The 13,429-nt window shown below is 33.8% G+C and overlaps 1 protein-coding gene across 1 annotated transcript; it reads right to left on the reverse strand.

The window, feature by feature from the left end:
* Positions 1 to 5,864: 5,864 nt before the first annotated feature.
* On the reverse strand, positions 5,865 to 12,119 carry LOC115959418 (flavonol synthase/flavanone 3-hydroxylase-like). Its single transcript, XM_031077794.1, has 3 exons — positions 11,453 to 12,119; positions 9,261 to 9,588; positions 5,865 to 6,381 (listed from the first exon to the last, which is right to left on the reverse strand). The coding sequence occupies exons 1-3, from the start codon at positions 11,911 to 11,913 to the stop codon at positions 6,169 to 6,171; spliced, it is 1,002 nt and encodes a 333-aa protein (XP_030933654.1). The 5' UTR covers positions 11,914 to 12,119; the 3' UTR covers positions 5,865 to 6,168.
* Positions 12,120 to 13,429: the final 1,310 nt, after the last annotated feature.

Consider the following 13,429-nt stretch of genomic DNA (forward strand, 5'->3'; position numbering starts at 1 on the left):
CCTCCTTTCCAAACACTTCGTGAATCCATTTTCAACCCTCATTGGTGCTTCATTTCTTATCCAAATCATCAAGAAAAGGTATGGGTTTTGCTTTCTCAATCTCATTTTCCTTTTCCTGGATATTTTTGTTACTATTTGGATTGATATTGTGTTTGAAATACTTCTCTCTTTGTGTAATGGGTATGGCGTGTCTTGTTTGATATTTGTCTCGCCTGCTTTCATGTTGAGCGGTCACATTGTGTTTTTCATTGTTTTGATTTTTGCCTATTGCTGAGTTTGATAATCTTTTCTTAAATGGGTTTGGTGTTTATTTGACTTATTCATTTCACTTGCTTGTGTATTGACGTTGGATTTAGGTATTGTTTACTGAGTTTTTAAGATTTCATAATGTGTGTCTCTCAACCAAGTGCTCTAGTGTGGATGATTTGTTCTTCATGCTGAAATTTTTTTTCCCATATTCATGTCTCTTGTGGAGTTCTTTATGTTATCTGCTCTAAATGATCGACTGCTGTATCTGTTTGCATCTCATGATCATGATAACCTGTCTCATTGACAGTTGTTATTTGTTTTGTCCATCTATGTCTTTGTGCACTATCAACATATTGCTGCACCTATCATTTTGTGCTCCTTTGTATTGTTGGTAGTTTGATTGGGACTGCAATATCTTCAATTTGTGTTTATATATTGAAATTTTGTTTTCACTGGATTTGTTGAAATTTATCTTGTGTGGTATCGTTGTTTGGTTCTTTGCTGTGGGTCTGTTCTCTTGCAGATGTCTCGTCGATCTTCCAAGGGTAAAGACATTGTTGCTGACGAACCAACAACACCGGTTGCTAAAAGGACTCGACTATCATCTCAGGCTTCTCAAGACCCCAATGAGGATAGGTTCAGACTTCCTCTTAACTCACATGTCTACTCAAACGTGTTTGACAAGTCGACCACTATAGTGGAACGGGTGGTAGAGTTTAATACCTTAGGGACCACTTTCATCCCTCGAATCTTTGAGAAACGAGATTGGGCAAACTTGTTTGGGAACTTTGATGATCCAATGGATGAACTGGTCAAAGAATGCTTCTCCAATGCAACTGATCTTGGACCCCAACTCATTTTCTGGGTCAGAGGAACAGAGTTTAGTGTTACCCCAGACTCCATAGCAGATCTTCTCAGCATCACCAGACCTCAGAATGTGAATATAACTCCTTACGATGAACGAAATCCAGAAGTTGGAGAAATTTTACAAATCCTAGGATACGATCATGAAGTATCCAGTGCAGGAACCTCCATCAGCACCGCAAAGTTTGCACCTGAGCTGACCACACTGAAATTGATCATGTTCACCAATCTCTACCCACTGTCCAACACTACATTCATCAATCTTGGGAGAGCTCTGTTTCTTTGTGACCTTATTACAGGGGCCCCCATTGATATATGTGCTCACATCTACTACACCTTAAGGAAGACCGCGTGTCGATCTGCAGCTCGAGGAGTCATTCCATTTTGCAGTCTCATCATGAAGCTCATTCTTCGTGAAGGCATTATTCCTCCTGCAGATGGAAAAATGCTGACTCGTCAACGTCCCATTTCCTTGTTCACTCTTCAAGCTAGCAGAAGTCACTCCTCTAAATCACCAAGGAGTGCTCACATCTCTCCGGTTACTCCATCTGCCCCTGACTCAGAGACACCTGCACATACCACATCTACATCACGTGCTGTTCCTGAAGCTTCACCGGCTAGTATTCCGCAAGCACAGACTGCTCCTCATACTGATAGAGTCGGCAGTATACTTGAGCATATTCAGAAACGCGTTGATGAGCTTGTGGTACTTCTCTACTCCACGAACAACCATGTCCAAATGCGTCTCGAGACTATGGAGAATTAGTTGGATGATATTCAACGAAAGTTGGACGAGAGCCTTTAGCTATTCCTGACAAAAAGGGGGAGAGCATTCAGTAAGGGGGAGAAAGTTTCAAAGGGAAGTGTGCATAGTGATAGGGGGAGTACACACATACTTTTGTTTTTAGTCTTATCCTCTAAACTTATAGTTTTTGGTTTATGTTTGTTGGTCTAGTTATTGTTTATATGGGTTTGATACACTGTGTTTTGGTGTATAGTTGTTTCTAACTCTTATCATATACTCTTGGTTTAAACTTTAATATATTTTGATGATGTTATTCAGGATGTTTAGTGTTTGTACCCATGTGTTTTTGTAAGCTTTTAGGGTTAATGTTTTATGCATAGTTTGTAGGCTTTATGGTTTGTACCTTGCTTAGTGCAGCCTTTATGCTATGTTAAAAATCAGTACTTTAATCTAAATGTTATGCATTTTGGTTTATGTACTGTCACTCTTGTGCCCTTGTAGGATTGTTCCTAGATGCATATGCCTTGTGTGATATGCATTGGTTGAGTGTTGAACATACAAGTGTCTTGCCTTGTGCTTGTTAACTTGTATGTCCTTGTGTTCATTCCAAGTGTGAATGAGCACTGTGATCACTACCTTGTGGTGTTCACTTGGTTGATCAAGCCATGGTTTGTTTCTTAACTCCATCTTTGCTTGATCACATATTGCCTGTTTCATATGCATTTTATAATTTTCTGCTTACAATGATCATGGTGTATTGTTGTGTTTCAGGAGTATTATGTTCATATGATTCAAGTGCTTCACAGCTTCTAGAGTTTGGTGTGAGTGAGTTTTGTTCAACTGTTCCCAACTCACATGTTAAGTCTAGAGTCTGTTTTAGGGTTTTGTCACGGAATAGCCAAAGGGGGAGATTGTAAGGTTGAATTTATTCAACCATCTAATTGGCTTTATTCCGTGCCAAATTTGCTTGTAATTCAGCATTTAGTAACCCTGTATTTAGGTGGGTTTGATGTAAGGGTAATGAGTGAGATAGAGTGAAGATTGCTCAAGAGTGTGCAAGAAAACAGAGACTCGCGGCTGGGACTCGCGGGTGACTCGCGGCTGCAAGCCGCCAGAAGCAGCACACGTGCCAAGCATGCTGGAAGGTGAACAGTCATGCTAGCTGGAGCACTACAGGACAAAACAGGACAACTGGCCATAAGGTTATCTCGCGACTGGATCTCGCGACTTGGTCAAGCCGCGAGGTCAAGCCGCGAGCCACCCCTGTTTTGTAAAAACCTGACGTTTCACATTCCTCTCCACTCCAGTATAAATACCCTTTTTACCCACGATTGAAAGAGAGCTTCCAGAGAGAATTTTGAGAGAGAAACCCTAAAGAAAAACCAGATTGTTTCACCCACAATCTCTACCTTAGAATCTCTTCAAATTCCTCAACTCTCTTCCTCTCCATTGTTAAATCCTTGAGAGGCATTATACCAAACCTGGTTCTCACCATCATCATCACTGTGAGACAGTCGTTTGGATTTCTGGGAAGCAGTTAGGAAGGAACCAATCTTCATTGGTTGATGCTATGGTCTAGTAGCGGAATCCGGGAAGCTAGAAAAGAAAAAGGTTCGGCGCAACCTCGTTGGAGTAAGAAGCTTGGAGGGCTTAAGTGCACTGGGTAGATTAGGCTTGGAGGGTCTATTGCTGTCCTTGTATCCCAACTGTATTTTCTAGTGGATTGTTTACCGCTTGGAGGGTGGCGGAGAGGTTTTACGCCGAGGGCTTCGGTTTCCTCTTCGATAACACATTGCGTGTTGTCTTTGTGTTTGCATCTTCCTTCCTCTCTATCTTTGCCTTTTCATTTATCTGCTGTGGATTTTAATTTGTTATGGCTTAGATAGTATTTAATCAATTTCATATTATAGCATATGTTAAGTTTCCGCACACTAGTTGTTTGACATATTGCTTGAATTGATTAAGTTGTAATTTGGGGGTCTAAACGTTCAAAGGTATTTTTACACGTTTTTTGAACTTTCAGCTACAGTATTTTCAGCAATAAGTTGTCAATTTTCAGCAAATAAACAGTATCTAAATAGACATTTAGTACATTCTAAATGACAAAGAGAAAATTAGCTTTGAATTAAACCAAGATGTGATAGAATCACAGTGTTGTTAGAGAGACAGAAACAAAGGAGAGAAAAGAAAAAGAATGGTAAAATATTATTTTGGTTCCTAAATTTTACTAAAATTTTTCTTTTAGTTCTTAAACTTTAAAAAGTTCTATTTGTTTTGTTTAGACCCCTTTTAAACAAATTAGTTTAACCTAATGAATTAGCCAAATAGTTACTTACGTTAATTATTCATATCTAGGTTAAACTCATGCAATTAAATTACTTGATGCGGAAAAGTAAAGAAGATAGTAATATGATGACCTAAGAAAATCAATGAAACCAACAATTTCAAGATAAAAAATCTGGGGAGGATTTAACTTAGTAAACCCACTCTTTGGAATCCCAAAAGTAGTGACAAGTAGTCATTTAGGCCCATTCTCCAAAATGCACAACTTTGATGGCAAAAGCCTATGATAAGGTTGTTCAAGTTGAGGTTTGGATTCCTTTTTGGTTTACATATTCTATGGGAAGATTCAATACTTGATCTCAATGGCAAATATATTTGATTTCACTCGTTAGAACTTATATCTGCTATATTTAGTCATTTTGCTATAGCACTTTTTATCACGTTCGATGCATCACTTGTCCTATTGTGGTATCTTCATTTGCTGTACTAGTTATTCTGTTGTAGCACATTTTTATTATATTTATTGTGTTAGCTATTATACTAGGTAAACATTTTCTACTGAAACTTTCTTATTTCTTTGTTATTACGTGTTTTACTATTGACACAAACCAGTCAGTATTTTGCCATATGCACATGTATACATTATAGCTCATGTTCTACCATATATTTTATATATGTTTATGTGAATACGTATAAGTGTATTTACGAATATATATATATATATATATATATATGTGTATATATTTGAGAATATGCTAACTCATACAAACTAACATTTGCTTGATGGGTATTTTCTTTGGGTTTTAGATTTGTTTATGAGCAAGAAGTAGAAAAGTATTTATGCAGTAAAAAATGAAGAATAGTCATTTACGTTGCAAAAAAGTGTAGAAAGCTTTACTGCATAGCAAAAGGTTTTATTGCACAGTAGGAAGCTTTACTGTGCAGTAGAGAGCTTTACTACACAGCAGAAGGTTTTACTGCACAGCAAAAATCTTTACTGCACAGTAGAAAAGTCAGTCCTATGGCAGAAACTGGAGAAAAGTTCCTTCTACGGCAAAAACAGAGGATAAGCCCACTTTGCAGTGTCTTCTCTTGGACTTTAGACTCAACGTTTGCACACAAACTGGCAGTGGTAGAATGGTACTATGGAGCCCATTCCATGGAGTGCCAGACCCAACTTCCTTCTTAGAAAAAGTCTAGCCTAAACGTTGTCTAATGACATCAAGATGCGTGTCTAAGGTACAAGAAACGGAAAAAAAAATAAAATAAAATAAAACCTCAACAAGTCCTTACTGGAATTAATCCTTTTGACTTTTGTGTTGTTTTTGTTTTTTTTTTTTTTTTTTTTTTTTTTTTTCGCTTAACAGGAATCTTTTGTTTTGTAATGTAAGCCGAAGCTCAGTACTCTTCATTCCAAAAAATAATTGGTAGGTATCAAGAAGAGTGAATTGTAAGAACTAAGAAGTGTGCGTGTCATTGTTCTTTTAAACTTTTAACTTAGTAACAAGCTTTATTCCTTTTTAAAGCTCTACTTTTTCTAGGTACTTTAAGGCTTTAAACCAATTTTCAAACAAATAAGTTTTGGAAGTAAAAAGTTACTCTAGAAGTACTGTTCACACAGATTGGTAAGATTGGGCTCATCAAACTCATTTATCATTTTTTTCAAAAAGAGAAAAGATTAAATGGACATGATGCACCATTTTTATTTACTTAAAACACAATATTTAATACAGGTGGCTCAACATCATTTATTTTCTTAAAACACAATATTAAACAAAAAATCAAACTCCCCAATTAACCAACCCGCAGCACATGAAAGTCTAACATAATGTTGGAATAGGGATTATAAAAAATGGGAAAGGGAAATCTTAAGTTGTCAAACTCTAAATTCAAAGGGCTTTCAATGGACTCGGGAAAGACATTATATGCTACTAACTAATAGTCTAATACTAGTTCAATAAAATATGACCTGTGGGAGAAGTGTGCAACACTGACGCAGCCACAGCTACGTACATTGATTCTCTCATTTACTGGGGAATCTTGTTAAGCTTACAGTAAACATAGTCAGAGTATTTCTTGGTCTTGAATTTTGGCGGATTTTCTTTGTTAACGAGCTTGGGATGAGGCCCTACTTCAAAGTCTGATGGTGGCTCCATGAATACTGGCCAGGACATTCTTGCCTTTTCCTTGTTAACTGTGGTCCTGTGAAGAACACTCTTATACTTTCCATTGCTCAGGATCTGCCACAAAATAATTCTCTCATAGAGTTATTGGTCTACTTACAATAATATCAATAGTTGCAACAAATCTAAGGACATAACCTTCAGCACACACTTTGTCACAATTTGCTTATATGTCAATTGGTGATTGGAGTGTTTCAAGTGTTAAATTCAAGTCATGTGTAAGTGATGTAATCCAATTCTTAGTTAACACCTAAGCAAATTGTAGTAAAGTGTAAGTATGAGTAATAGAGTGTGTCCTAGCTAAAAGGTCCAGATATCAGGACAACGCCCCATACGGTGAGCAACTTAAGCCTTCTTTAATTTGTTTTCACCGTATAGTCAAACTCAAGGCCAGCCTCTAGGATAATAATGGTAGGATAAGCCTAAATTGTAGTAGGATGATAATTGATTTCATAAAAAAAACATGTGGATTGTGCATTTTTCCCATTATAGGAGTAATGGAAGCCCAACCAAAAGGAAATCTTAAATTTTATATATATATATATATATATATATATTAATCATAGACAATTAATTTCCCCAAACAATTTGATATTTTAGTTTTTGTAAACAAAATTTCAATATTAGCTATCTAATCTTTTACTAATCCACATACCAAACAATATCTCACACACTCTAGATCTCTCTCTTAACACCAAAATCAAAATTGAAATTTAGATTTTAAGTTTCATAACTATGGATTGGCTTACCCAAGGTAAAGTAACTCTCATTTAAAAATAAATAAATTTTCAATCTTTTTGTTAAATTTTATATTTGAACCATGATGTTTGATTCTTTATATGAAATTATTCTTGATTTGGTTATTATTATATTCATTAATTTATGTGTTTAATCTGAATTTTCTTGGATAGATTGAGGCAATTGGGAGATCTAATATTAAAGTTAAGTTGCAATAATTTCTTTAATAGATCAGATTTTATTATTCTATGATTTGATTTTTTTTTTTTGTCATATTATAATATTGTAGATAGTGTTTTATTATTTGTAAATATTTTTTAATGATAAATGTTTACTAAAATATTTTAATCAAAACAGAGAGAGATAGAGAGAGAGAGAGAGATTAATGATAAAAATGAAATGTATCATAATGATGTTCAAAGACATGATATAGCATCCATAAAAAAGGATACAATATAACAATTCTTGATTATATAAAAGCTTAGATTTTTTTTTCCCAAATGTATGTTACTTATTAAATTTTATTGACAATTCTTGTTACAATTGTAAATATAAAAATAAAAATAAAATTGATAAAATCCTACTTAAAATTGATTATATCATAAGAAAATTAAGTATATTATATATTATCTACTGAAAATGAGATATTAGTAAAACTTAAATACAAAAATTCAATTGTTAATTTTGCATTTCAAAAACAAGAAGAATTGATTTTAAATAAAAAAAATTAGGCGAAACTACAATGTTGGACCCTTAAGTTTACTTGTTAAGCTCTTTTGGTCCATAAAGTTTCAAATAAGTACTATTGGTCCTTGAAGTTTTTTTTATTTTTTTTATTATACAAGATATAATTTCTACTCTAGCCTAATCTAAGTGTATATGTGTGTAGAGCTCATTCTTGGAGACTTGAACCCCGACCCTTACCCCCCATACTCCACAAGCATTTATACTTGTGGAGTGACCACCGCACCAAGGATGCGCAGTGGTTCTTGAAGTTTTAAATATAAGCGTTATTGATTCCTTTATTAACTTCCGTTAGTTTATTTGCCTATGTGTCAAATGGAGTAATGGCTTAGCATGTTTTAAGTGATATGGCACTGGAAACTTATATATATATATATATATATATTTATATATTATTAAAAATTTACACATCACATTATACACATCAAAACCAGGTAAACCCAAATAATATGGGTCTTCAACACATCAAAATCGGGTCTTTCTCCAAATTCAAAGTTTCTAGATTTTTTTTTTCCATTTTTCTTTGTTTTCTTAGAATCCAAACATGGTCTAGAAATATGTCTCATTCAAAATCAGATAACTATATATAGAATAAGGATTTTGTACAGGATTTTGCTACTTCGGATCTCCGCCGCTATAGTAGTAGCAATAGAAGAAGACACACAAAGTAGAAACTAGAATCTAAATTGAGTAAACTATCTCACTTCTAGAAGTAGCACGATTCGCAAGGTGGGTAGATGCAACATGGTTTTCGATTACAAGATCCAATAATGCACAAGTAGCACTTTGGTCATCTTTTTGTGAGCCAATATTTAGGTACCATAGCTGAAAAATATAGAAACTGACATATTTCTTGGTCCTGTTTGGATTCCAAGAAAACAGAAGAAAAGATAAATAAATCCAAGAACTTTGAATTTGGAGAAAGACCTAGTTTTAATGGGTTTGATGTGTCAAGGACCCACATTATTTGGGTTTACCCGATTTTATGTCTATAATGTAATGTGTAATTTTTAGATAATAAATAGGTTGTCACATCACTTAAAACATGCTGCATCATTGATTCGTTAGACACATAGGCAAACAAATCAATAGATATTAACGGATGAACCAATAACACTCATATTTAAAATTTTGGGGACCAATAGCACTCACTTGAAATTTTAGGGACCAAAAATGTTCAACAGTTAAATTTTAGGGACCAACTATATAGTTTCGCCAAAAAATTATAATATATAAATTTAATTTAATTGACATAAAATTAAAAAGAAAAAATTAAAACCTCAATGAAATTTCTCACCTTTGACCTTAAAATGTATCTAGCTACCCTAATTAAACTTGATTGATAGGTTCATATTATTTTTTCACTGTGGCATTTTATTTTTGCATCATTTCTAGATGTTTCACTTTTCTTTTTTTTTGAATGATTAATATCCATCAAATTTAGAATAAAATACCTCAATTTGGTCCCCAATGTGGATAACCAGGGCATTGGGGATGTACTTTACATCATACCAAAGGCCATCCCTGGAAGCCTGGAGACCTTGAACATCGTTTGGCACAAGAATGGTGATGGTGCACATATCAGTATGAGCTGCCACACCTAGAGCCAAATCAGGACGCAGACACGGTGGGTAGTAGTTGATCTTGAGAAGGTACTCCAAGTTATCACCACCTGCAGCCTCCTTTAACTCATGCCCTTCAAGCCCTAAACCCAATGATAGGCTCTTGAACAGCTTGTCCACCACCCCATGCAGGTGCTTGGCATATTCCTCATTGGCCTCCCTGCCATCACAGCCACAAACAACCCTTTAAAAACGTAGTAATAATTGAATCTAAGAATTTAGGTCAATTTTTTGGATTTGTATATATGCATTCATCCATGGAAAGAATGAAAAAAAAGTTAACGCTTTGTTTCTTTACCAATTAAAGACTACTTTCCTTAATTTTTAGTTGTTGTAAAAACTCTAGTGACCTGGTTGGAGGGGGATTAAATGCAACCATAACATATTTGGGTTCAATTGGTGGTGTATATATAAACACGAGAAAGTAGTTGTGGCAAAAGTTGTCAATGGTGGAGATGTTGACCCATGAACCTACTAATTTTTCTTCACCACTCACAACTCGTTACATGGCAAATTGTGGTAAATGTTGTGAAACTTTTTGTGGCACTAACATTTTGTAAAAATGTTGTAAAATAGTTTGTGTCTATGGTATTACTCTCTCTCATATAGACATAGGTAATAAAGGGATGGAGGTCATGGAGCCACGCTAAGCTAATCTGCAGAAAATCCAATTAGTGAAAGCTATTTTCTTCCCTTTTTGGTTGCTTTCTTTCAATTAATTAATGAATTGGTTTTATTTTATTTTTTTTTTCCATCCTTTTGTTTGATAATTAGTAAAATACCAACAAACGGATTCAGGGGCAAACTATGGCAGAGGGAGTGGGGGCTAGGGGCCATGCTTCCCTTGACATTTCAAAAATCCTCATTCCCTGTATTTTTAGTATATATAAAAAAAATAATCTTGGACATAAATTTCAATAATGCTCCCTAAATTTTTACTGAAAACATATAATGCATTTTTTTTATTCTAAAAAATTACTCTTATGTCATATATAGCTCATTAAATTAAAATATATTTTATGTATACCATATGTAATTTAATTATATTTTATTTCTATTAAATTGACTTGTATATTTTTAGACATGTCAAGACTTAACTTTTTTTTTTTCCAAAGATATAAGCACTTATTTAATGTAAATATTTTTGTTTACTTAAAAAAAAAAAAAAATCTTATGTTAAATAAAAGTTACAAACATTTCATGTATAAACAATAAATAAATAAATATATGTGTATGTTGTTCTTTGAATTTAATTTTATATATATATATATATAAAGCTTGACTGCCTAAAAATATTTCTGGCTCCGCTATGCAATATTACACAAGGTGCAATTGTATGTATCTAATGAATAATGACCGAATTGAAGTTAAAAAGAAAAAAGTCTAAGACCCCAAAAATTTTCACAACTATGATGTGATAGGTAAAGAAAAATTGTGGGTTTATGCGTAAGTAATGATAAGTAATAATTAACCGTTCATAGTCTGCCACGTTAGAGTTATGACAAAAAAATTGTGAAATATAATTTATGATGTTAAAAAGTTTTCCCTCTTGCGATTTTTTTCTTTTTTAATATATTTTTTTTTATTTCCTCGCTAAATTAGGCAATCGGTTTTGACACTTTTTTCACATCATGAATGAGGTGTGGATATTAATATTTGGCATGAAAAGTATGGACATTGAGTGACGTAATGTAGATCTGGGTTAAGAGTTATAGCTATAACCGAATCATAGTGGCTTCACGAGATCAATATATAGTGTACATGGCCTCTTGTCCCTATTCCATTAATGTGCACCTATTCCTGAACCTACCAAAGTGAACAAATTCATGCTTTTCACTTCAAACTCGTAGATGCACCACCGAAAATGCATGAAAAGCAATTGATTAATTCATAATTTGTGCAAAAAAAAATAACACCAAAAGAAAATTAAAGAATATATAACTATATATAGTTAGTGATGATGAATAATATTAATTAGATTTTAGATACGTACTACCATATATATATATATTGATTATTCAAACCTGTAAAAAGCTGGGTTCTCAGGCCAGAACCGGTAGTTAATGGCAGAAGGAGGCCATATCTTATGGAACAAATGGTCAACCCATGCTTTCTTCCCTTCCACTTCTTTCTGAAGCGCTGTGCCATAGCCTTCCATGGACTTAGAGCCTGAAGGCTTAGCATAAACCTCTTTTTCCTCTTGAGAAAGCTCAAAGAAACCCTTCCCAGCAGCCTGCAATTTGGCTATGGCCTCGCTAGGAATTTCATGGTTCACAATTTGGAACATTCCCCAGTTGCGAGCCGCATCCTCAATTGCACTGAGGACCTTTTCCTCATCTGGGTCACTGTAATCAATGGTTGGGACCTCAAGGACAGCCCCATGGACAGTTGTGATCCCAGGTTGCTCAGTCTCTAACCTAATGAACGCATCAGGGATTGTTTCCTCTGAAGATTTAGCAATGTCTTGCACTCTCTCCGCCCCCATCACTACTATTTTTCTTCCTACTAAGAAAATATTTGTGAGAGGTTTCAGGTGTCTCTTTGTTCTTTTTAAATCTGTCTTCCCATCCCAAATCCTTTTTTTACGGGTAGTCGTTACTGATCAACCGTAATTAGTATTTGGAGTTTTGGACTACGAGAGGACAAAAAGACACGAATTAAAAAGGGATGGGTGGACATGCGTGATCTATTTCTGACCCTTCAATTTTTAATGTTAGACTAATAATAACCTTTTGTCTATATTTCTGTTCCTTCTATTGTTCCACAACAAAAAAAATATACTATATAATATTAGTTTCTGTTTCCTTGAATGTCAACTATATATAACTATGAGTGCCTTTGGCTTTTATTTGGGTGAAAGTTAACCAATGGTGGTTGTTAGAAAATAATTTTAGAATATTTTTACGGGAGAAAAAAAAAAAAAAGTAACCCAATTTTTTTTAACCGTTTCTTATATTTTTTTATAAAAATTGTATTAAAACTTGTTTAGATCGAATACATTAACAAATACCTAAAGGTAGCCATTAACGGAACTCTTTATTTATTTATTTTTGACTTTTTGTCTCAGTTTTTCATTTTTTTTAAATTAATTTAGCTTTTAGTTTTTTGAAATTAAGATAGCATTTAGCTTATTGTCATATATTTAATATAAAAATTATCAAAAACTATATCTTTTGATAAATGCTATATATAGACTTTTTTTTTATGAACATATCTATAGTCATGGACGAGGAATTGGCAAGACTATCAAACTATTTTTTTTTTAGCTCCCTCCTTGAGATTTAGTAAATAGTGCAGGTAGCCCTCCTCCCTTTTTCCCACCGTCAGAATCTTTGATTAGTAATGAAAGTGTCCAGGACCACACACTTTGACACTTATTTAGATACTTGGAAAGCAACACTTGGATTACTTTTCGCTAAATATAGTTGACCCATGCGTAAGTAAACAATCACATGTTAACAAATGTGCAAATTAATTGGGTGTCCATAGAAGAACTACTAATAATAACTCTCTCTCTCTCTCTCTCTCATTAGTGACTTTTTTTACTCCTTGCTTTAGATTTTTTTTTTCTTTTCTATTAATTCGTTCTTTTGTAATTGTGTTTATTTCTTTAAAAATTTGACATTCCTTTTAACTGATTCACTTCTTTTATTGGGGGTACAATATATTTGAATAATACCCTTTGTCCTAAAATTTCAATACTAATACCTTCTTTTGATGTTTGAAAAGGATAAATTAAAGCCATAAATGGATTTCCTAATATTACTTTTGAGGTTAAATCTTTGACAAAAGTCGTTTTGAGACATTCCACTCTTGCATACATGAGCATTTGATGTTGTTCCTAAGAACAATAATTGATAAATAAATTGAATTTCATTACATTCAACATATCATATAAATGATTAAAATTCACATAAAATAGATTTACCATAAAACTAAAGAACAGTTGAGAGATATTACCTCGATGATGCTACAAATTGATCTCATAACGTAAGAAAATA

The sequence above is a fragment of the Quercus lobata genome, chromosome 9 (assembly GCF_001633185.2).
Source record: "Quercus lobata isolate SW786 chromosome 9, ValleyOak3.0 Primary Assembly, whole genome shotgun sequence".
NCBI classification, from domain to species: domain Eukaryota; kingdom Viridiplantae; phylum Streptophyta; class Magnoliopsida; order Fagales; family Fagaceae; genus Quercus; species Quercus lobata.

Coding starts and splice junctions, on each gene's coding strand:
- LOC115959418 (XM_031077794.1), bottom strand. CDS start 11,913: ATGGGGGCGGAGAGAGTGCAAGACATTGCTAAATCTTCAGAGGAAACA. Junction 9,589..11,452: donor GAGAACCCAGCTTTTTACAG/GTTTGAATAATC, acceptor CTGTGATGGCAG/GGAGGCCAATGAGGAATATG. Junction 6,382..9,260: donor ACATTGGGGACCAAATTGAG/GTATTTTATTCT, acceptor ATTTTGTGGCAG/ATCCTGAGCAATGGAAAGTA.